Source organism: Enoplosus armatus, chromosome 13, assembly GCF_043641665.1.
Source record: "Enoplosus armatus isolate fEnoArm2 chromosome 13, fEnoArm2.hap1, whole genome shotgun sequence".
In the NCBI taxonomy this organism is placed as follows: Eukaryota; Metazoa; Chordata; class Actinopteri; order Centrarchiformes; family Enoplosidae; genus Enoplosus; species Enoplosus armatus.
The window spans coordinates 16,210,314-16,231,916 of record NC_092192.1 but is presented as its reverse complement, the minus strand read 5'-3'; the positions used below and the strand labels follow the sequence as shown (position 1 = coordinate 16,231,916).

The 21,603-nt window shown below is 41.0% G+C and overlaps 2 protein-coding genes across 4 annotated transcripts in view; both read left to right on the top strand.

Moving 5' to 3' along the window:
* Positions 1-4,288: 4,288 nt before the first annotated feature.
* On the top strand, positions 4,289-11,053 carry scn4bb (sodium channel, voltage-gated, type IV, beta b). The gene is made up of 5 exons (XM_070917944.1): positions 4,289-4,373; positions 9,147-9,310; positions 9,402-9,621; positions 10,659-10,788; positions 10,957-11,053. Exons 1-5 carry the CDS (start codon positions 4,289-4,291, stop codon positions 11,051-11,053), a joined length of 696 nt encoding a protein of 231 aa, XP_070774045.1.
* A 7,090-nt stretch (positions 11,054-18,143) lies between these two features.
* The window catches only part of LOC139294933 (cell adhesion molecule DSCAML1-like), a 49,885-nt gene continuing 46,425 nt past the window's right edge, over positions 18,144-21,603 (top strand). The window contains exons 1-2 of one of the 3 annotated variants that reach the window (XM_070916938.1): positions 18,144-18,230; positions 18,265-18,640. In XM_070916938.1, the coding sequence (XP_070773039.1) occupies positions 18,385-18,640 (256 nt within the window). In that variant the 5' untranslated portion in view covers positions 18,144-18,230; positions 18,265-18,384. Of the gene's footprint in view, positions 18,231-18,264; positions 18,641-21,603 lie in introns of those variants that run through there. The other 2 variants (XM_070916939.1, XM_070916937.1) reach the window with 2 other exon arrangements.

Genomic DNA, 21,603 nt, shown 5'->3' with positions numbered 1-21,603 from the left:
TATGGAATGAAAACATGCCCTGATGAACTGGTTCTTTCTTTGTGTGAATGAATTTGTATTAAGTGCTGTTAACAGATTCATGTCCAAGGAACACAAGATCATTTTTAGACCTCGTACAGCCAATTCACTTGGTTTATAAGTAAAGGATCAGTGAGAGAAAGGGTCAGCTAATGACGGGGAAGAAATACAACTCTTTGGGTCACAGTCAATTAAAAGCTTGTTCAGCAGTACTTTTTTTGTAGCATCCTATATGTAACAAGTACTGAATGACAAAAATGGGCCTGGGATTATATATGTACTTACGTACCAGTACTTGCGACAGTAAAAGCACTCTACATAAGTACAATTTCGAGGTATTTGAGTATTTGTGCTACTATTAAGTCACTTTTAAGTTTGAGGTTTTACCTAAAACAACACATGATCAGCATTGTTACAGATTAAACTAGTAGTGGTATCCAACCTCTTTGGCTTGTGACCCCTCACAAAATTGCAATGTGTAGATAAATAATAAATCATCTCACGGCCCCCCAGCCTTATATGTGACCTCCGCACTCCGTGTCTTGGAGACACAGGCTTCTCAGTGCAAACCAAATGCTTATGTTATATATATAATATTTATGTTAATTTTGTTATCCAGCAGAGGTTTGCATCTTCCAAGGTATTTCGTGATCGCACAGCTTTTCAGAAACTGAACTACAAACATGGCCCCACTGTCTCTTCTTTGCTGTACAAGCTGAAAGCGCCAATACATCCTGCTTGTGGAGTGTATCTTGTGACCCTTTGCTAAACTAAACTACCTAACTGTATGTAAGTACAGCAGTTACTATAAAATGCTACTGGCGTATTGATGCATCGGTATATATACATTAAATAATTTCATATATAAGTCACATAAACCAGTTTTCTGTGGAAAGAGTACTTTTAGTACATTTTCCTCATAATATGTAGTTCTACTTTACTAAGGTTTTGAATGCAGGGCTTTTACTTGTGGAGTATTTTTACAGTGTAGTACTGGTAGCTTTACTTGAGTAAAAGGTCTGAATATGGCTTCTGCCACTGCATTTCTCTTTTCATTGTGTGAGTGCTTGTATTGCTCTCACTCACTAGTGTACAGTAAGCACTGAGATGTGTGTCCTTGTCTCTTTCCGTTGGAGCACACATTTTGCTGCAGCAGGAGCAAATGACACATATGTGCTTAGAAATGCTGAGTGTGCACCTACATGGCATCAATGAATAATAATATGGGACACATAATAATGAATGTCTATACAGTACGTACCATGTGTGTGTGAGAATCACTGTCCATGGACACTCTCTGTGCAGTTACAGTTGCCCTGCACAGGTCTGCAGCAGCGCCCCGTCTTTCTGCAGCAAAATGCTGTTGTTTTTTTTCTTATTGCAGTTCTGGAAGAGTTCCCACCGCTGCTGCATTGATACTCCAGTGGAGGGGCCTGGAGAAGAGAGCGGTGAGCCTGCAGCCCGGCCACATTATCTCTCACTTAGAGCTCCAAACCACCTTCCACTCCGCCTACTGTCACCTCGCACCGCACTTCAGCTACCTGTATATGCTCATTATGGAGCCCTAAACCATATTAGTGTTCCAGATCAGTGGTCATTGTTGGTGTGTGTTTGTAATCCTCTGGCACGTTTTTTCAAGCCCTGTAGGTTCTAATTGGATACATTCTCATACTGTTTAATCAAACACAGGGTGGATTAGCTTTCTTCACTCAGCATCCTGTGACACACATTAGATTTCAATTTGGATTTTAATTTGGCTGCAGTATTTGCTTAGTGTTGCTTAGTCAGTTGTGTCAGGACCATCCTTTTCCCTCACTATTCAGCTCTACTTAAACCTGCCTATACTATGTATACTATATTGAATATAAGAGTGGAACAGCTGACACCTGAATGAGATATTTCACATAATTAACACAAGATAGGGATTGTAAACTTTGCACAAGCTACTAAAGAAAAAAGATGCCATCCTATAAAGTCTGCATACTCACATAATAACTCTCTCAATGAATAATAGATCACAGTGTTAAGTACTTGCCAAGTAAGTAAAGTACAGTATATGCTTATATGGCAGATATCTGCATCTGTCTTCGTAACTGAAGTTTAATCTGTCAGTGTACAGTACATTTCAGTTACAGTCCTTCAGAGTTGCAAACTTTACCTTTTCTTCTTCTGTAAAAGAAATAGCAGTTCTGTAAGCAGAGAATAACAACCGGGAGTCCAAAATGGATGTGTAGTTGTCCCCTTGTCCTCTGCCTGTGTGACTGTACTTTGCCTCAGATGGCCTGCTCTGTCACATGATCTCTGTCGCATCCTTGTTAGCACTCACAATTCTCCTCTGCTCCAGTATGGAACTCAAATTAACATATACCAACCCCTTTTTCTTCTCTAATGACTGCTAACAACAAGCCATTATTACCGTAAAGTCACCTTCTATGAACAGTAATGGGTGAAGTTTGACAGGCATATAGTCGTAAGTGTATGAATACAACGTTAGACAGACCTAAAATTGACTAATCAAATCTGGAAACTCTGAGCTAAGTGCTTCCTCTGCAATGTCCTGCAGTACATAGTGCAGACACATGATGATGGTCAGCTGTTGTTGACTGATGTGTTCGTACATGTCCTGTTGTGAAAAATGACTGCACACACCGCCGCATATCACAATGCACTTGCAGCTGCATCACACTGATCACAAGAGAGTAATGAATGCCTCATGATATACACATAGTTTGACCTTCTGGGCATTGAATGGGACACACACACCTCTGGTGGCTGTGGCTGTTGATTATCCTGAGCCATGGGGAATATGAGTCCCAGCAGGAGCCTGCCTTTGAGGAAAAGAGGAGAGGAAAAAGAAACTCTGTCAATCGGGGGAAGGATAAGGGCAGAGTGAGAGGAAATAGAAAATAATAGAAGGGGAAAGCTGTCAAAGTCACACTGCAGTTAAAAAGTCAGACATTTCAAATTATGTTAGTAGAATAGTGAGTAACTACTGTACTGTTTCCCCCCTCCCACTTGTAATTCTGTGATACTGAGTTTTGATCCCTTAAAGGTGACGTTATCCGTGACAGTCTATTTATGAATGGAGCGTTTTGATATGGGACTGTGTGTCTGGCCCGCCCCTGGGGCTGCATTACAAAACCTACTCCTCAACCTGCACTGCAGAACTTTTCTCTGATCTTCACAAACACTCTGACAAAAGTGCCTGAGTCTGCATACACGCCCCGAGTCAGGAGATGGGGAGGAGGGTGGGGGAGGCAGGCAGGGGAGGGGAGGGGAGGAGGGAATGGGGATAATGGAGGAGAGAAAGAGAATAAGAGAGATGAGGAGGGGGGGGGAGAGAGAGAGAGAGAGAGAGAGAGAGAGAGAGAGAGAGAGAGAGGTGGCATGCAGCCAACAGAGAGGACAGGGAAAAGTTGTGTGAGATAGCCGGAGGGACGGGCTGGGAGAGGAGTCAGCTTCATTGGGGCTCTGCTGAGAAGGAATGAGAGCGGCGGCTTTTCCTCCTGTTCGTCTCTCTCTCTCTACGTTTCTGTCTGTCCCCCTGTTTGTCTCCCCCTCTCCTCTCTAATTGTCTCCCACCCTGGCTGCCGCTGCAATGTGGCTGTCTCTGCAGTGAAAGTGCTGGCTGGCGGATTCTCCTTGAGTGAACCCTGACTGTGCGCAGTGAGCGTTGGCCGCTCCGCCGCTGTCCTGTCCACACTGACTCAGCTGTGCAGGCAGCCTGCCGGCCTCTGAGTGAACACCGGCTGCAGGAGCAGGTAGGCATGACAAAACTTGAACTGTACTTAGCATCAAATCCTGTTTTTCTTAATTTCAGCTTCACCCCTTTTACATTCAGGCGAAGAGATACGTATGTACACATGCATGCAGGTAACATGCAAACACACACTATATCTTCTTACTGTACTGTCTGTGCTTTTATAGTGACTCAGTGTTCAATATGTTCAGATTTCAGTTGATTAACTTTTTCCTTCGTCCCTTCTCCATCTGTTTCTCTCTCCCCTCCTCCTCCTCTGCCCTCTGTCTAACCTACAGTCTCTTCCACAGGAGTGCTGTGGGGGCTGGCGGGCAGGCTCACTACACCCAGGACTACTGTAGGTGCAACACTGGCCGTGCCTCGTTTGGGGTCCAGACACGCAGACAGCAGCTTCCACATTGAATCCAGTGTACCAGAGAGGCCGAGTTGTGCTAAAGGATATTCTACTAGCCATCCAGAGCCCGGGCTGGATCCTGCAGCAGTATTTGTTTTGGAGCACATCTGGCTGCCATGGAGGTCCAGTGGGTTGGGGTTGAACCCCCGAGGCTGGGCCCTCCACACACAGCCGTGGGCCTGATATTCTCTATGCTGCTTGGTAATGTCTATCTCTCACTTTACGTCACCTCCCTTTGTTTGCTCCATGGTCATTATGCCACAGATGACGTGTACACTGCGTCCTCAACTTCATATTTGTTTTGTTTTTTTATTCTTTATTGAACACCAAAAGCTTGTGCCAACATCAGTGCATATTTGTCTAGATATGCAGGGCAATGATGCTGTGGCTTTTCCAAATCTGACAATGACCTTCATCTGCGTCTGACCTACGTAGGTGTTAGCTGCTATTGCATTTATTGTATGTGTCGGTACACTAGCCTTTGCGGAAGGATTTTGCTTTGGTGACAGGACTAGTTTGCTCGTGATGAGTGGTTTTTTTTCTCTGGAAGTTGCATGTTTCATCTCATGAGCAAAATGTGCTGCTGGTTCTGCCTGGAGACACAGAAAGGGCAAGACTATGAAGAGTATTGTTACAGTTTATTGGTATCTGTGATCCATATTGGTGAGGATTGGGATTGTGTGTCCACAAAAGGAAATGTCAGCAGAATAAAGTGGCCCTAGTGATGGAAAAGCTGTGTCAGGATGTAGGCACTCTAGACGAGGCCCTGCCAGTCACAGCATATTGTGCTGGACAAGATGTGTGTCTGCAGGAACAGAGCAGCAGAGTCACTCAGACCAGTCCAGTAAACCGTCTGTTCTGTTTCTATTTGAGTCATAAACTGAATCAAGATATTGAGACTGAGTGCTTTTGCAGTGACTGTACAGTAACAGAACAGTGGGTATCCAGATCGGACGTTGTTGTCGCAAGTAAATTTTCACACACATCTGATACTGACGGTGGTAATAGCCTCTTACTGTGTGGGTTATTGTGTTTCGGATATAAAGTATCAGGTGTGAATATTAGATACCCAACCGGACATTTCCAATAAAGTCTTTCCTTAACCTCTTTGAAGAAATGCACAGAAAAAGCATCCCATTAGAATCCAATTTCAGTCACAGCTGACACTTTGTACGCTGCATTCATCCTGCGCTGGCCTTTATCTGACAATTGACAATCAGCCTATTTTGAGTCAAATACATCTGTCTAATACCCTTTTCCAACATTGTTCCTACATTCATTACTTGCAGTACATACTTCTTGGAGTTTTCTAAACCTACTTATGGGTGTGGAGCATCAGTGCAGCAATAGTCCAGCAAAAGGTCAAACCTCCACAAGGCGATGGTCAGTGTGGGAACTGTAGGCTCTAAAACTACCTTCAGAGACTCCCAGTCTAGTAAAGTTGATCAAATTAATTATTCTCAATACATTTAGAATATTATGCATTTACACACTTTAATGTTTTTTTCAAATCTAGAATAGCTGTTTCTGGTGTTGTCTTTATTTAGAAAGAACAAGCAACATTTTGATAACAAAAACTGCATTGTAGACTCGATCAGTAGATGCAGGTGGCCATGTAGCAGAGAGAAAGATGCTGAAAGAAGCAGTTGCAAAGCATCTAATCATCATTTGTTTTCCATTGTATAATGCACTATGAGGTGGTTAAGAAGGTACCTCATTGTCCATTACACTTGTTAAGCAGTGGACAGACTGGTTAGTTTGTGTAAACATGTACAACTATTGGTTCAAATGTATTGAAGTATTAAAGCTAGATATGGAAAAGAGTAAGATAGTGGCTGTGAGCGCACTAAAGAAGGTTGTGAAGTAAGCATGTCTGACTTAGGATAGACAGCGCTGTAGTGATTTTATGTCTCTGCATTTTGGCTTCCAACCTCCAAGGCTGTTCATGTTCAAAGTATTGACTCGACAGTCGTAGGAAAGCTAATTTCTGAATTGAATTTTGTTCCACTTTAAGAGACATCTTGTGTTGTTTTTGACATCCCAACCTTTCAAACCTGGAGCTGTTCTGCTGTACAGTAAGTCTCCTCTCACACCTTTGACCTCTAATGAATAAGATCAACTCTTGTCCCATCCTAACCTCAAATCTCTGTCTTAAAATCTCAAACTATCAGTCATGTGAGGTCAACCTTTGAATTTCATAATAGCTGGTAGTTTTTTTTGTCGAGCTAGCTATATATTGGCCAATATTAGCTTATTGCAGATATACTGTATCTGTATTGGTGTAAATGCCAGCCAATAAGAAGCAAGAACTTGCAGTACAGAGATGCCAAAGAAGGTTTGAGCTCATTTAGAAACAGTGTCACCATAATACAGTTAATCCAACAGAGAGAACAGACAAGTTGATTTTTCAACTGCCAAATGTTCTGCTCAGTATGTATCTTCATCACAATAAAACAAAATTCAAGTGATCCATAACAACATACATACATTATGTTTATGTTTCAAAACCTGTTATCGCCTGATACATCATTAGCAGATTTTTTACATTTAAAAATCCAGAATTGGTCAGGCTATAGTTTTTTATTGTTTAGATATATTACATTTTATAAATAATGTGGAGAGCATGTCCTTATGTATTCATAAGAAAAAAAAAACCTTTGTTCTAAAGTTGACATATATAGGCTAGAAACTGGAGCATCACTGTTCTACTTTTATCTGAAGCACCAAAACTTTACCTTGCAAAACAAAACTTCAGCTGGAAACCTCAATAACCTCAATGTGCAGTAGGCCACTGATTTAAGGGAGAGTAATATTTGAATGCTGTCAGAGACAAAACACAAGGGGACCAAGGTTTTTGAAAGAAGAATATACTTTATCATGTAATTGTACTTGTTTTGTTCTTTGTCTCTTGTCAGCAGCTTCAGTAACTGCAGTGACACAACCAGGGTGATCTTATGGAAAACAAAGATTTTAAGACACACAGAGGGACACAGGGCGCAATATGAAAATAATGAAAATGGAATATTACAAAAATATTGTAAAAGGTTGTTAAAAAAAAGCCTGAGTGACACTAACAAATGTGCATGAAGAGAGAGACAGGAGGGGTGATGCTGTTGCTCCCCCGTCACTGCTTCTATTACTGTTTTTGCAAGCTCACTGTGCTGCATTGGACCAGCTGAGGAAAAGATTGGAGAGAGTGAGTTGAGAGAGAGTGAGATAGCAAGAGTGAGAAGAGATTGAATCAATAACATTCCCACATACAGTATGCCCTCCTTCGCTGCGTTAAGCCATATTTGCTGTTTTTAGCGACGTTCTTCCTATTTGCTGCAGTGGTGCTTGTCAGACGTTGACCTTGACCGTGATCTGAGCAAAGCGTAACACAGTGTGCACGAAGCCGAGGGCACGATCGCAGGAATGTTAGAAACAGTGCAGAATATGTTACAGCTACAACCATTGATCATATTCAGGTGTGTGTCAGTGTTGTGTTTTCTCTCTATAACCTCTGCATCTGTGTAGCAGTTCTGCACAGCACCTTGTGAGCATGTAGTTTACACCTCACACACTAGGTGGAAGCATTAAACACAAGGTGCTCTAATGGTGTAAAAGAGGGAGAAAACAGACCTGCAGAACAGTCTGTCTTTGACCTGCTCAAGTTATATACGGTGACCTTGACTCCTGTCTGATCACAAAAGTGAGCAGCTGAATGTGAAGGTGGGATACATGCTAAGTCTAGAATTGATAAAGGAAAAGACAAACAATAAGACGTGCCAGTTTTCCTGACCCGTCTGCTTTGATAAGTGAAAGTAAAATTTAATTACTGCGACTTCCTGATGCTGCCTGACCGTGGTCCCTGGTGTACAGTTACCGTTTTCACACAGGGCACAGCAGATTTCATCGTCTCTTATTTACAGTAATGTCACAGCAAGGACTTTGTGGTGTCATGTTACTGAGGGTTTGACTAGTCAAGTGCCAAAAATAGACATATTGTGTACTGTATGTTATAATGTGCTCTTAAATCACAAAAAAATGAAAGGGTATGTGGGTATGTTTGTACGTTTACTTAAAAATAATATCAAAATTGTCTAAAAGATTTGAATATTCAGGTGATCATGTACAGCCTTCATTGGTAAACGTACAGGACCGGACAGGTTGTGCGTTGTGTGTGTAGTCCAGAGTTTTGGTGTGTTTGAGGCAGATTCACTGTCACGGTCCACAGACTTTGAAGCTGAAGTGCAGATACTGTGTAGGGCATTGTGAATGGTTTGTGTAGAATATCTTGCAGAGAAAGATAAAAAAACGATCAGTAGTCAATCATTCTTCTACCATCACAAAGGTTAGAGGACTTATTCCACCATGACACTTACATCTATTTGTTGATAGCATGGAATTATGCATTAAATGTCAGTGAGATGAATAATCTGGTTTCATCATCTAGAAATCTGGATACTGAATTTAAAGGAATAGTTTGATATTTTGGGATTATGCTATTTGCTTTCTTGCAGAGAGTTAGAGAAGATTGATACAGATACCCCCATATCTGAAAAAATACGGCAACAGCCAGCAGCTGATTAGCTTAGCTTATCATAAAAACAGGAAGCAAGGGGAAACGATTGCTGGTTCTGTCCGAAGTCAGGACTATTTCTTGACCAGTAGCAGAAGTCACAGCTCCCAGCCAAGAAATAGCATATCACATACCCCATGTCCCATAAAACTTTTTTTTGTACAAATTAAACAAACAATAGAGTGTGTTAATTCGTTAGCTTTAGAGGTGCTGGTTGACGGACTATGTTACCTTTGGACCAGGGAAGCTTCCTTTCCTGTCTCTATGCTGAGTTAAGCTAAGTGGCTGGTATCGATCTTCTCATCTAACTCTCAGCAAGAAAGCGAATATGCGTATTTCCCAAACTGTTGAACCATTGTTTTAAAGCAGACTGACTTTGTGTTCAGACAACAACTATTCCCCTTCCTCCTCAGGCGTGTGGTCTGCTCAGGCCCTTGAGATGTTTGTAGGGAAGATTCCCTTCCTGGAGGCAGTGAATGGCAGCACAGTCATGTTGCCTTGCACATACTCCAGCTGCATCGGCATTGAGAACCTCTACTTCAACTGGCAGTTCAATTACAATGGCACCATGCAGAAGGTAAGAACCTCCTGTTTGAGAGATTCACGTTCAGATTTTGGTGTCTTGTAAGTGGCAGTTTGGATGATTGACAGCTTGTTGGTCTGATCAGGTGTGCGATTCAGTGATACCGTCAGAGGGGGTGGTGCCACATGTGAGTATATATCGAGACCGGGTGGATTTTGTGGGGAACAACGATCAAAACAATATCTCCATTTTGCTGTGGAACATCACCTTTGAGGACGGAGGCCAGTACACTTGTTTTGGACGCAACCCCAAAGAGAAGGGCAAGAACCACAGTGCCATCTTCACCCTCATTGTGGTGGACGAGTGTGAGTGGTCAAAGTTTATACTAGTAATGTGTGCTGATATATGTGAGGGAGGGGTCTGATTTATTTTCCTTTCATTATACATATAAATAGGGTCTTTAGGCAAAATGGTATTCCTTCTAGTTGTTTAGTTATATGAACTAGACATCATTCTTGGCCAAATGTTCCTAAACCAGCCCATTATTCATACCTGCTCAATAATTTTCTGCCCCTTTCAGAAACTAAAATGAGCCCAACTGCCTAATCTGACAACACATCCCTATAGATATCACTAGTTTAGCTATATGCCCTGACACACTGTATATTGGCCAATCACAAATGTGGGACAACTCATTGGGGTTTTGCTTCATGCTCCCATACTGTGCATACCAAAGTGAAAATAAACTAGAACATGCATTCATTTATATGCTGATGATAAGATAAATCAGGCCACATACACAAGGACAGTCCCGCTGACGAAGTTGTAAGTCTGCTGAGAAAAGGTTTCACCTGCACAAGAAAAAATTAATAATAATAATCTTGCTGAGGGAAAATAAATGCTGAAGTGACATTAAAAAATCAAATCAATTGTCTGGAATTCATTTATGACAGATTGAATGCTTGTTTTCTTTGTGCATTTATTCAGTTATTTTCTAATGAGTGAGGTTTGATCCTCCACACACCAGTTTTAAGCATAAGGCAATTACAATCATGCATTTATTGTTCATCACTGTTTCAGTGCTATTTTAACAAGAAGGAACTGACATTTTTTTTAAATTATTGACAGGGTATAAAGAAAATTCACCAAATATTACTAAAATGGATCTGAGAAAGTGCAAACAAGGACCAAAGGTCACAAGAGATGAGCTCCCCATCATTCTTTGTATATTTTAAATCTATGTTTTGGTGTGTCAGGCAGCCAACGGATTAGAAGGCATTGTAACTGCACCAAAGACAGCCAGAATGTTATGAATGTTCATTTTCTGGGAACTCTTCTTAAACTGTTTATATGTAGATTTTTTTCCATCATCATTCCTTTGGTCTTTTGTTAATGTCGGCAGTGAGGGTGGTGGACAACACGCTGGCCACCATCATAGCCTCAGCTGTGGGCGGAGCCATCGCACTGATAATGGGCTTCATGTTGCTCAAGAACTTCACTCTCTTTGTTCTTGCCAAACTTGAGGAGAAAAAGTGAGTCACAACCACCTGGATATTTATCAGCAATGCAGCCATGTCATGCTGTTTCATCAGAGTAGGATAGGTCAGATACTGTGCATGCTGAAGCTCGAAATGTTTCTTTGAGGTGCCCTGTTTGTACAGTTCTAACTTTGTCTTCTTCTTTTTTTCCTCCCACTGCAGTAAGGAGTGCCTTGTAAGTTCATCAGGGATCGACAACACAGAAAATGGCCTCTCAGGATCCAAAGCTGATTCAAAACCAACACCAAAAAAGAAATGAGAAAGTGCATGTATATAAAAGCATATGATTACTCATATTTATACACCTTCTTTGCATATATTTGCATATGCACATGTGTTTGCACACATCATTATCAAGTTGGGATCCTAAAATCTCTGCCTGGCTGTGGCCTTCAAAGGGGAATATATATATATGAGCACACAAAGCTACAACATGTGCACGGAATAGTAACAACAACTAAAAAATGTGCAAATCATGAGTGCACACATAATTATTTGAAATGTGCACACAATTTATTAATTTACATCTCAAGTATAACTGAACCAACCAGAGACTCATTGCTTATTTTATAATCTTATATATATATATGTTTACATCCCACCTCCCACCTGGTCTCCCATATATCTACCTCCTTAGTCCACATTGGTCAACACATTACCAGAAAACACATTACAGGTGTTGCCTTTGTTTTGTGTGTGTGAGAGGAGCAAGCCGAAGGGAAGCACCTTATCTGGGTCTGATAACAGTTAAACATTTGACAAGTAAAGCTAGCGTGCACTTTTACTTAATGAAATGTGGCCTGATGTCAAACAGAGCATGAATAGCAAGTCCAAAAAGCCTGTTTTACAACAGGAGGGAAGAAGGCACAACACTCTCAACTAAAAATAAATGGTCTGGAACTTATTTAATTCAACTGCTTGATTCCCCACTGTTTCAGCAGGCTCTGTATATATAAACCTGTGCAATTTGGGTGAGATTCAATAAGTAAGTAAGTTAGTAAGTAAACAAACTGAATGTTAACCCGTCCGGTTTATACTTTGATCATTAGATATTACTTTAAATACACCATGGGGCACCCAAGAAGGTACAGTAATGCATTTTAAGAAAGACCCAATTCAAAATGCTGTGTAGACACAGAGGGCTGCTTATCTTAAGTGAGTATCAGCTAAGTGAAAGCAGGCTTGTTTATGATCAGTAAGTGTCTCTGGTAGATGGTTTCTTTTTTAACTCATTAAAACCAAATTATGTGCACATTTCATTAAATTATGGGGATGTGGATTTGTGCGTACACATCATTAATTTGTGTCTGTGTGGATTATTCACAAAAATGTGTAGAACAGTTGTGTATCATTTTGCAGAGCCGTGCACTTTTTAAAGCACTTCATGGCCATGATATATAAATAATTGTCCATGGCCACAGCCAGAGTACATTAAAAATGTAAACTTTGACTGTTTTTCATCTAAAGTCAAAACAAAAACATTTTTTGTTGAAGTGCTTGAGACAGGAAATAATGAAATGTAGTTACAGCTGGGCTGAATCCCTCTCTAACTAACACCAAATTCACAGACACCCTCCCATAATATGGTCAATTAAATCCAAATTTAGATTTTAAAATTACAGTATTGTCCTATAATTGATCTATAACAATTCTATCCCACAAATCTACTGATCAATTTGTAGCTACTTTCCACAAAACACCCAGGGCATGTTGTCTGATTTATTCAAAACAAAGGGTGATTTTAGTCGTACTAACACAAATGGTACTGACAGAATATTGTTGGATTCAGCCCAGCTCTTCATCCTGTACCTCCTCTTTGCTTGATATAAAACACCAGTGCCTGTTAGTGCTTCTATGCTCCTCTGTCGGCGAGGACAACTACATATTGCAAAACAATTTATAAAACTCAGCAAACAGTATTAGTACAACAAGCTTCTGAGCTGAAATGATAGACAATCCCCTGGAACAATCCCCCCACCCTAGAAAATGAATGATGCTGCTTTTAAGACAAATAGCCAATGCATTTTAAGCATGCAACATGGGCCAGATTTTAGACACAATGCTTGAACAGAAATACATACTTGGAAAAACATGTTCCAATATACTAACACTGGTAGCGTCGGCTCTGAGGTTAACTGTAAATCCCATTTTATGCCATGCTAATTTCATTGTGCTAAAGCTGGCTAAGGCTAAGCACTATTTCGTGATGTGGCCCAAGATACTGTATGCCTGGATCAGACTCAACATACTCCCTTTGCTTAGTATGTGGCTCTTCATGGAAATAGCTCGTTTTTCCTAAACACTGACATGAAAACATTAATTCAATCAGTCTTTGCAATAAATAATCTTTACCAGCTGCACTGCAGTAAAAAAAGATACACCTGGTTGCCCTGCCCATGCATACAGTAAATGACACATACATTCATAGTTTAAATGATCATGGGATCAGGTCTCAGATAGCAGGCTGAGTAGGGGGGCTGCAGTTCAAGTATAAACTCTGTTTAAGCAGGAAATAAGACAAGTGATGCTCTCAGTGAAGCCCACTGACTGTGCCAAACAGTGATGACTCCTACTGAGCATCATACTAGGAGATGAATGTATCTGCATCAAACTCAAACACAATTTCAACTGCATTTACAATAGACATCCGTTGCACATTAAAGACACTGAATGTGTGGCTTTAAAAAGAAATACCTCTGGAGAGTGGGACAGACGTGTGGGTGAATACTGTATCAGGTCAGATATAAACGTACTTCCCCAGTTGCAACAGGTGTTAAATGAACATACTGTATAGTAAAGTGTGAATTTCTAGTGGTTTCTGAAACTCACTGTTATGTTAACAATGTGCCTCTGCATTAAAGTGACTCCAGTCTTTAGTCACTGGCTTGAAGCAATATTATACAGGGGGTGTGATGGGCACTTTAAAAAGATTATTATTATATTTTTGTGTGTGTGTAATCCAAAACAGTGTTGGTTTGTCACATTGATCATCCAAGTGAGGCGAGAAGAAACACATGAGGAAATAGTCGGGTGCTACGATTCTCTAAGGTCCCATGAAATTACAACGTTAGTTACTCAATTTCCTGTTGAAACAGCGTTACACGGCAGGGGGGTGAATCTTTAAGGAATCGTTTGACATTTTGGGAAATACACTTATTTGCTTTCTTTCGAGAGTTAGACGAGAAGATCGATACCACTCTTTTGTCTATCTGGTAAATATGAAGCTACAGCCAGCAGCTGGTTAACTTAGCTTAGCATAAGGACTGGAAACGGGTAAACAGCTAGCCTGGCTCCATCCAAAGGAAACAAATTCTGCCTACCAGCACCCCTAAAGGTCACGTATTAACACATTATATCTTGTTTGTTTAATCTGTACAAAAACTGGAGTGTAAAAAGTCTGTTTATAGAGGGTTATGTGCAGGCCTGGTCGACTCTTGGCTGGGAGCAATGACTTCCTGGAGTCTCCTGCACAGTGACAACACTCCAGGAATTTAACAAACGAGATATAACATGTTTAGTACGTTTAAGAGGTGTTGGTAGGCAGATTTTCTTTTTCTTGGACAGAGCTAGGTTAGCTGATTCCCCCTGCTACCACTCTTTTTGCTAAGCTAAGCTGACCACCTCCTGGCTCCAGCTCCATATTTAACAGGCAGAAATGAGAAGTTTCAATCTTCTCATCTGACTCTCAGCCTGTAAGCGAATATACACATTTTCCAAAATGTCAAACTATTCCTTTAAGTGTAAACCAGTGGGCTACAAGTTATGTAGAAATGCTTTTTGATAAGACTGACTGAAAGGCTGTGATGACTTCATCATCCCATTTCATGGGATCTTTGACAGTGATATTGCAGGCACACAAGGTGCAAGAAATATAATGGGTAATATGCATTTGTCATATGTGTGTTTACCATATTCTTGTTTGCGATAAAAAAGAGAAAAACCACCCTCGAGCACGACTATGAATTGTGTTGTCAAGAAATCAGGTCTTAACGTTCGGCCTGTTGCCGTGACTTTGGAAACATGAACACAAACCATGCGATCAAATAATTTAATCGCAATAATTTAACTTAACTGTTGAAGAGTGGGTTTTCTCTGAGTGCACAAGTCAGTTGTTGTCTAATTAGACTTGGTTGAAAAAAGTGATTTGTCCGAATGACCGTCTCACTGAATCAATGAATTGAGGACACAAAGCTTTTGGGTATAATGTTGAGACTGTGTCAGTGAGGGCCTCATGATGACAAGCAACTCTATGCAAATCACAACAGAAGTTAATACTCTGACAGTTTGTCACACTGCACCTTTGAGTTACTGTGACAGTTATGTTGTGATGACAGGATGCAGGGGGGAATGGGGAATGTCCAGAGAGGAGCATGGAGTGGAATGGAGCCCCCGTACTCGATCAGACCCTGCAGAGCGTGTAGACTCACCAAGTTGTACTCCACCGCTGCTCTCTGCCCACAAATATACAGCTATAATGCTCTGGCTCGCCCTCAAATGATGTCTCCATTTTCAACCTCTCATCTGTGCATATCAGCTGTTGATAACTTTATTATAGAAACATGAAATCTAATAAAGTTTTGAATAAAATCCGTCCCGTCATGCTGTTTGTATGTGAAGAAGTGCAACACTAGATCCTTGTTGGCTGTTAGGGGCCAAGCAGTGAGGCAACGAGGAAACAGAAGTTGAAAACCTGGGTTTCTATTTACAAAACCATTATAAACCAAGATGTTGACAAGTAGGCCTATAAAAGAGGTCAACACAACAAAACTATACATTATATAACAACAACTAAACAAGGCATCAACTGAACAAACTGATGGCACAAAGACTCACAAGGGAACATATATAGTTGCTAAGCCAAACCAAATAAAACTCATGGGGTAAACAAGATGAACATCAACTACAACTAAATACAAAGCAAAACTAATTAAACCCAAATCACCCCATGACAAGGCAGCACATGGTCTGGCCTGATGAGCTGGTTCCAGGATTTAAGAGTCCTCAGCCCTCGGCCACGCCTTTTACTCCACCAGGAAGGAACCTCCCCTAACAACCACGGTAACTCAAAGACAAATAAACAAATGATTAATATAACAGATTACAAATCAAACAAATTGTGACGTTAATTGATTAAGTGTTGTTAACTACAAATGAAATCACTCGTGTAGGTAACAAACTAATACGGTGGGAGAGTGTGAATTGGGATGTTACCACCATGTGTGGCTGCGGCCATCACAACGGCGCTGCCTCCTGCTGGGCTGAGGGAGGAAGAGCAATGGAAACGGACGACTACGCAGGTAAACCTGCACGACACAGCAAATGCCTCCATGATATCGTCCTGCTGAGAAATGCCTGTTTTAAAAGGGACAGTCTATTTGTCCCCCCTTGATGATGTCATCAGGGTTATCTCAGCTTGGGTTTAGAGATGACAAACGTTTAATGGAAAGTCTGAATTACAAACTGGGGTTCGACAGAAGTAGGCATTTGTTTTGGAAGGTTTAATGAAAGGCACTTTCTAGTTGCATTATGGGAAGTATAGTAGTTTTGGATCTTGACCCAACTTTATGGAAGTGCTAAACTAAATCACTGGAGTAACCCTTTAATCCCTACAGCAACCCATGGAGGAACACACATTTTGTCAATAAATTACCAACAACATCCTCCCAACATCCATGCTCAGCCTTTAAGCAAATTATTATTTGAAGTCTTGCCTTCATTTTCTTTCCATGGACCTCAACACTCCACCTCTTGATGTTTGGAGGGGTGGAGTGTTTGCTCAGATCATGTTATTGCTTGAAATGTTCACTCATACATGAATTATACATAATACGTTGTGTTCCTGCATGTAGAGGGGTTTTGCACAAAGGAATATGCACCAATAAAACGTACATTTGGGGACTCAGGTTGTTTAATCCTGTAAGGATGTTGCATCTATCAAATATGTATCAAACTGCCTGTTGTGCTCACCACAGATACCCTTTTTTGTGCAGACTTTGCTCTCTAGATGTCTCTCTTAATACTTTCCATTAAATGATGTATCATATGATAAACTTTATGAACAAAAGGAAATCTTCACATTAGAATTTGAGCATTTCATTTCATAATTTGTATTATCAGTGCAGATACTTAATATAAGACATTGTGCTTCAGCAAAGTTACTTCATGAAATCTACTGAAGTTGCTTTGTAAAACTAGTACAAAGTGCCACAAACATCTACAAGGTCATAATGCTAAATCCGTGTGCACAAATGTGCAAACATGCGCCGACTTGCGTGTGTGAGTATAACCAGCAGATGTCAGCAGTGGCCTGCATGTGGAGTCAGAGGCTTGAACCTCTGGTCAGATGTGATCGCAGTGCCGAGAGGAGAGAAGCTGCTGTCCTTCACCTGAAGTTGTTTGAGTTTCAAGACAAACGCATTTCCAAGGAGGGGCCTCTGATCCATGGGCGTCACATGTCGATATTTTGGCCACTTCTGCTTCATTGACTGCTGCTGAGGCTACATGCTTATGTTCAGGTGTTCTTAAATGTGGGATGGGAAAACATTTGACTTATTAATAAAGAAATGATGAGATAATGAACATATAATACATTTTTTTTTTATCAGTTTCACAATACACACTGAACACAGTTAATGAATTCACATTTTCCAAGCTCAGGGCCTGTTGTATAATACATGTTAATGAGTGTACTAAAATGTTTATTCAACATAATGCCATACACTCTTTTTGCATTTCATTGAAGATTATAGCAGAAACATTTCAAAGCATCTTCTGTTTTCTGCGTCAGTCATGTGTAAAGTGAGTTTATCAACCAGCCCGAAATTACACTGAATGCCTTCTCACAGTTGAATCATATTCTAGTTTGCTGGTCTTTCTGTGGCTGTTGCAGCAGAGGATCACTTTTCAGATCCTCCAGTGGCATCCACAGTGACTTTGAATACGCTATGAACTGGGAGTGTCCTGCAACTTACCGTCCTAATTTATGCTTATGCAGGGGATCTTTTCACACCAGGCGCAACAGAGAGCAGAGTGAAAAGGGGAAAATGGCAAAGCAGAAAGTTCCTCACTATTCTTTAAGGATTCACTGAAACCTTTTTTATAATTGGTTTGATTCACCTGCTGTGTGTTTTACCTGCTGTGTGGAAGTGTCAAGCCCCACACCCCGCTACTCTCTTTCTCTCGCCTCCTCTCTATCTGCAGTGCATTTCTGTGCGCAAATGTCTACGCACGTTTCATGGCTCCGAAAGACAAAGAAAAACAGTCATTACTCTGTGATGTAGCGCCACGTCCCTGTGATTAATGCCCAAACTCAAGAGGAAAAGACATGAATACATATTTAGAGTCTTCGCAGCAGCCTGAGCGGCTTTTGTAGATCCATATTGCGCAAAGAAACGCGGTCATCGGGGGCGCACAGGTGGGTGCGCTCTCCAAGGTGCCAACAGATCTGTCTGCGCAGCTCCTCCGCTCACACAAACTGCCTATTTGGACCCAAACTGGACCAAAATCCACTGTTCATCTCACACCAACCCTCGGCTTTGCTGTGGCCCATCGTTCTGCGGTGTTTGATTAGTGTTGGGAGGATGGATTTGTATGCACAGTAGTCTTGGGAGGAGAGGAGGGGACATGGGCGGGGCCGAGGCGCCTCTCATTTCCCCTCCATGCTTAGCGGGGCAGCAGGGCTGGAGAGACCTCCGGGGAGCACAGTCGCCAGTCCAGCACGGAGACCCGCCTGGCCAAAAAACCGCGCCTCACACTTGCCAGGATTGCCAAATATTCCTGAAAAATATACCTGCTATTTATGGCATGTGGCTTGTAACTTTACTCCTGCTGTACTCTCTCCAAGAAGGTAAGAGAAAAAGAAAATGCCTGAAATATTCCGCATCCTGCACACTGACTGCTGGAGTCTTCCTGTTTTTAAGTTGAATGAAAAGTCATAATGAATCGAAACCTTCATTAATTCGCTGTGAATGGTGTGTGTGTGGTTCGTGCTTTGATGTATCATCGGGTGGCTTGTGATGGGGAATTGATTGAAATTGTTCTTTCAATCGAAATGTATGAACCTGCCTGAGCTGAACAGGTAGAAATGTAGTGAAAGTAAAGGTGTAAAGTGATTTTTTTTGGGTTACCTGATTATTTAGTGGTTTTATGCAGCGGCCCGTGGTGCCTCAGATGGTGCTGATAGCACGGATTGTTTTCGCATTACCAACTCCAGTTATGAATATGTAAAATGGCTGAATAGGGAGAATGAGGTGCAAACAGAGGGAGGGTGAGAGAGGAACGAAAACATGCATCGGCCTGCAATTATATCAATTGATTACCAATTTTAGAACAAAATTCACTCAAAATGTGGCACTCCTGTAAAGTTTTGAGGGGGATGCTCGTGTTTTTTTGATATCTTGGTGCTCTCATTGTGTAGCCTTTGCTAATTGCAGCTGTTTTGATGCACTATATTTGGCACAAGAGCTCCATTCCACAGAGATGCGCTTATTTTTTGGGGGATTCATTTTTTGTTGAAGGTTTTTAATTCTTTTTCTGTGTGATGACATATTGTTTCCATTTTAAACTAGACGGCAAATAAAAGGCCCCTTTTTCAGCCCAACGGCCTTATTAGTTTAATGGATCTACACCCTTAAAAAGGCCATAATTAGTGCGTTCAGATTTGTCCTCCTCATTTAATTCATTTTGGGCTCTTCAATTTGTTCTTTTGTTTAACTGTATTTATAGATATAAAGGGCGGTCTGTTTGTTTAAATGGATTCATTTTTCTTTCCTGTTCAGTATATGCAGCAAATCCCTGACCCTATTGCAAAGTTGATCTTCTGCTATTACAGTGCATTAGAATAATCCCGGACAAATCTGCGTCGAAAATAACAGAAGTTCAACACGATCTCCACTTGAAAGCATTTTCTAGGCCTTTGTGTCACCTGCCTGTTTTGGAGCCATGTTTACATATTGTTTTGTCCTGATTAGCAGAGGCCCTCAGAAGGTGTAAATTCTCTAATCCAAAAGTCTGGACTGGCTGGAAGGAGGAACATGGCTGTTCTCGATGCAAACGAGTTGATCAAAATAGGCCATTAGGTCCATTTGCCACTTTAAGTTCTGGCATTTTCTCACATTGGATTAACCTTGTTTTTTTATGTATCGGCGAATATTAATTGACAGTTAGCCACATATGTGCTGCCTGTGTTTGTTGTCCATGTTGTGTTTTGCTCAACTCTCTCAAATTTACATTTGTCAAATATGTGCCAGTGATTTATAGCAATTATTCATCTTGAAGGAGGTGATTATTTCAGAGCCTCTCCGGATTCTGCGGAATCATATTAATATGCGCAAATTTATTTCACCAAATGAGAAACTCCAGGGGCGTGGGTGCAGATTATAGACTTGCCCGGTCATGTTCCTCACTAACAGCGCACCTGGACCCCGCGGACGTGATCGCGCGTGTGCCAGCGCGTGCGTCACGGCTTGTGTTTCTGTGTGTGTGTGTGTGTGTGTGTGTGAGTGTGTGTGTGTGTGGCGGCGGGCGCGCGGAGGAGGGGAAGTGACGGGGACACCCCTCCTGGTTTTGTTGTTAAATGTTGGACACTTTTGGATGTTATTTCTACAGGAGCTGAACTGGAAGTTCACTCATTTATTCATTTATTTACAAGAATTCTTAAAATATATCAAAATGTCACACAAAACTAATGATGATAAAAAAAATTGTGTCAAAGACACTCAGGTTAAGGAGGCAATCGGGGTGTGGGGTAATTAACGGATCAACGGGGGAAAAAAATGCTTGAAGGCTAACAGTTAACCAATTAGAGCTCAATGCATATACATTTTATTTCAGTAATTTCAAATATTATACCCGATTTATTGTGATTTTTAATTGGTGATTTGAAAACAAAAACGTGTGCTTTCTTCTAGCTATCATTTGAAATCAAATTCAGTATATTTACTGTAATTGTAGAGTAATTAGCAGAGAATAAAACCAACTTTAATATACAGGCCTGCTGTAGGCCTTTTTTTAATTTGTATTAAAAAATCTAATTCATTGAACTAAATAAAAAAATTTTAAAAACTTGAATTTTAATTTGAAGTGTGTAAAGCAGTAAGGTGATCCCTCACCCTGGCACACTCTTGTCCTCTCCACTGCTCCCTACAAATAGAAATATGCAAAAATACCCCCCGCCCCCCCTTCCCTCCCCAGTTCAATTCCCTGTGCTGCCTTTGCAAGGCTGCACAATTAAAGCTGCAATCTGAGCTATAGGCACCACTCAATGACAGAGCTGTGTGGTCCACAGGGGTGCCAATCATTACTCAGGCAGGGCACAGGCCTACATTTTTTACCAGCTCAAACCTGGCATTATTTAATTTCACAAAAACACCCATATTAAAAAGGGTTAAAGGAGAAATGCAGAGCTCTCAGTGTGATTTTGGTGGCAATTTGGTTATTTCAGGGGCTTGGATACATGATTCTGATTCTTTCAATTTAAAATGAGGGAACAGTGTTCCTACAAAAATACGAAATATAGAAATGTCGTATGAACAGACTGTTGCTGGCCAGTTTTTTAAAGAAAAGATATCAAGGTGTGATGATTGATCAAACCACTTGACTTACATGCCTACGCTTTTAACTCAAAAAAATCAGCCGTTACATATATATTAACAACACAAATGTCAGTTATCCTTCACAAAATAACAAAGAAAAATATCTGTACTCATATTTTGATCAATGTTGTTGCCAAATGGCGGGTAAAGTGTGCTGGTGGAAGACTGTCAGCAGGGAAACGGAGCTCATTGCACTTCCCAGCTCACCAATAGGATG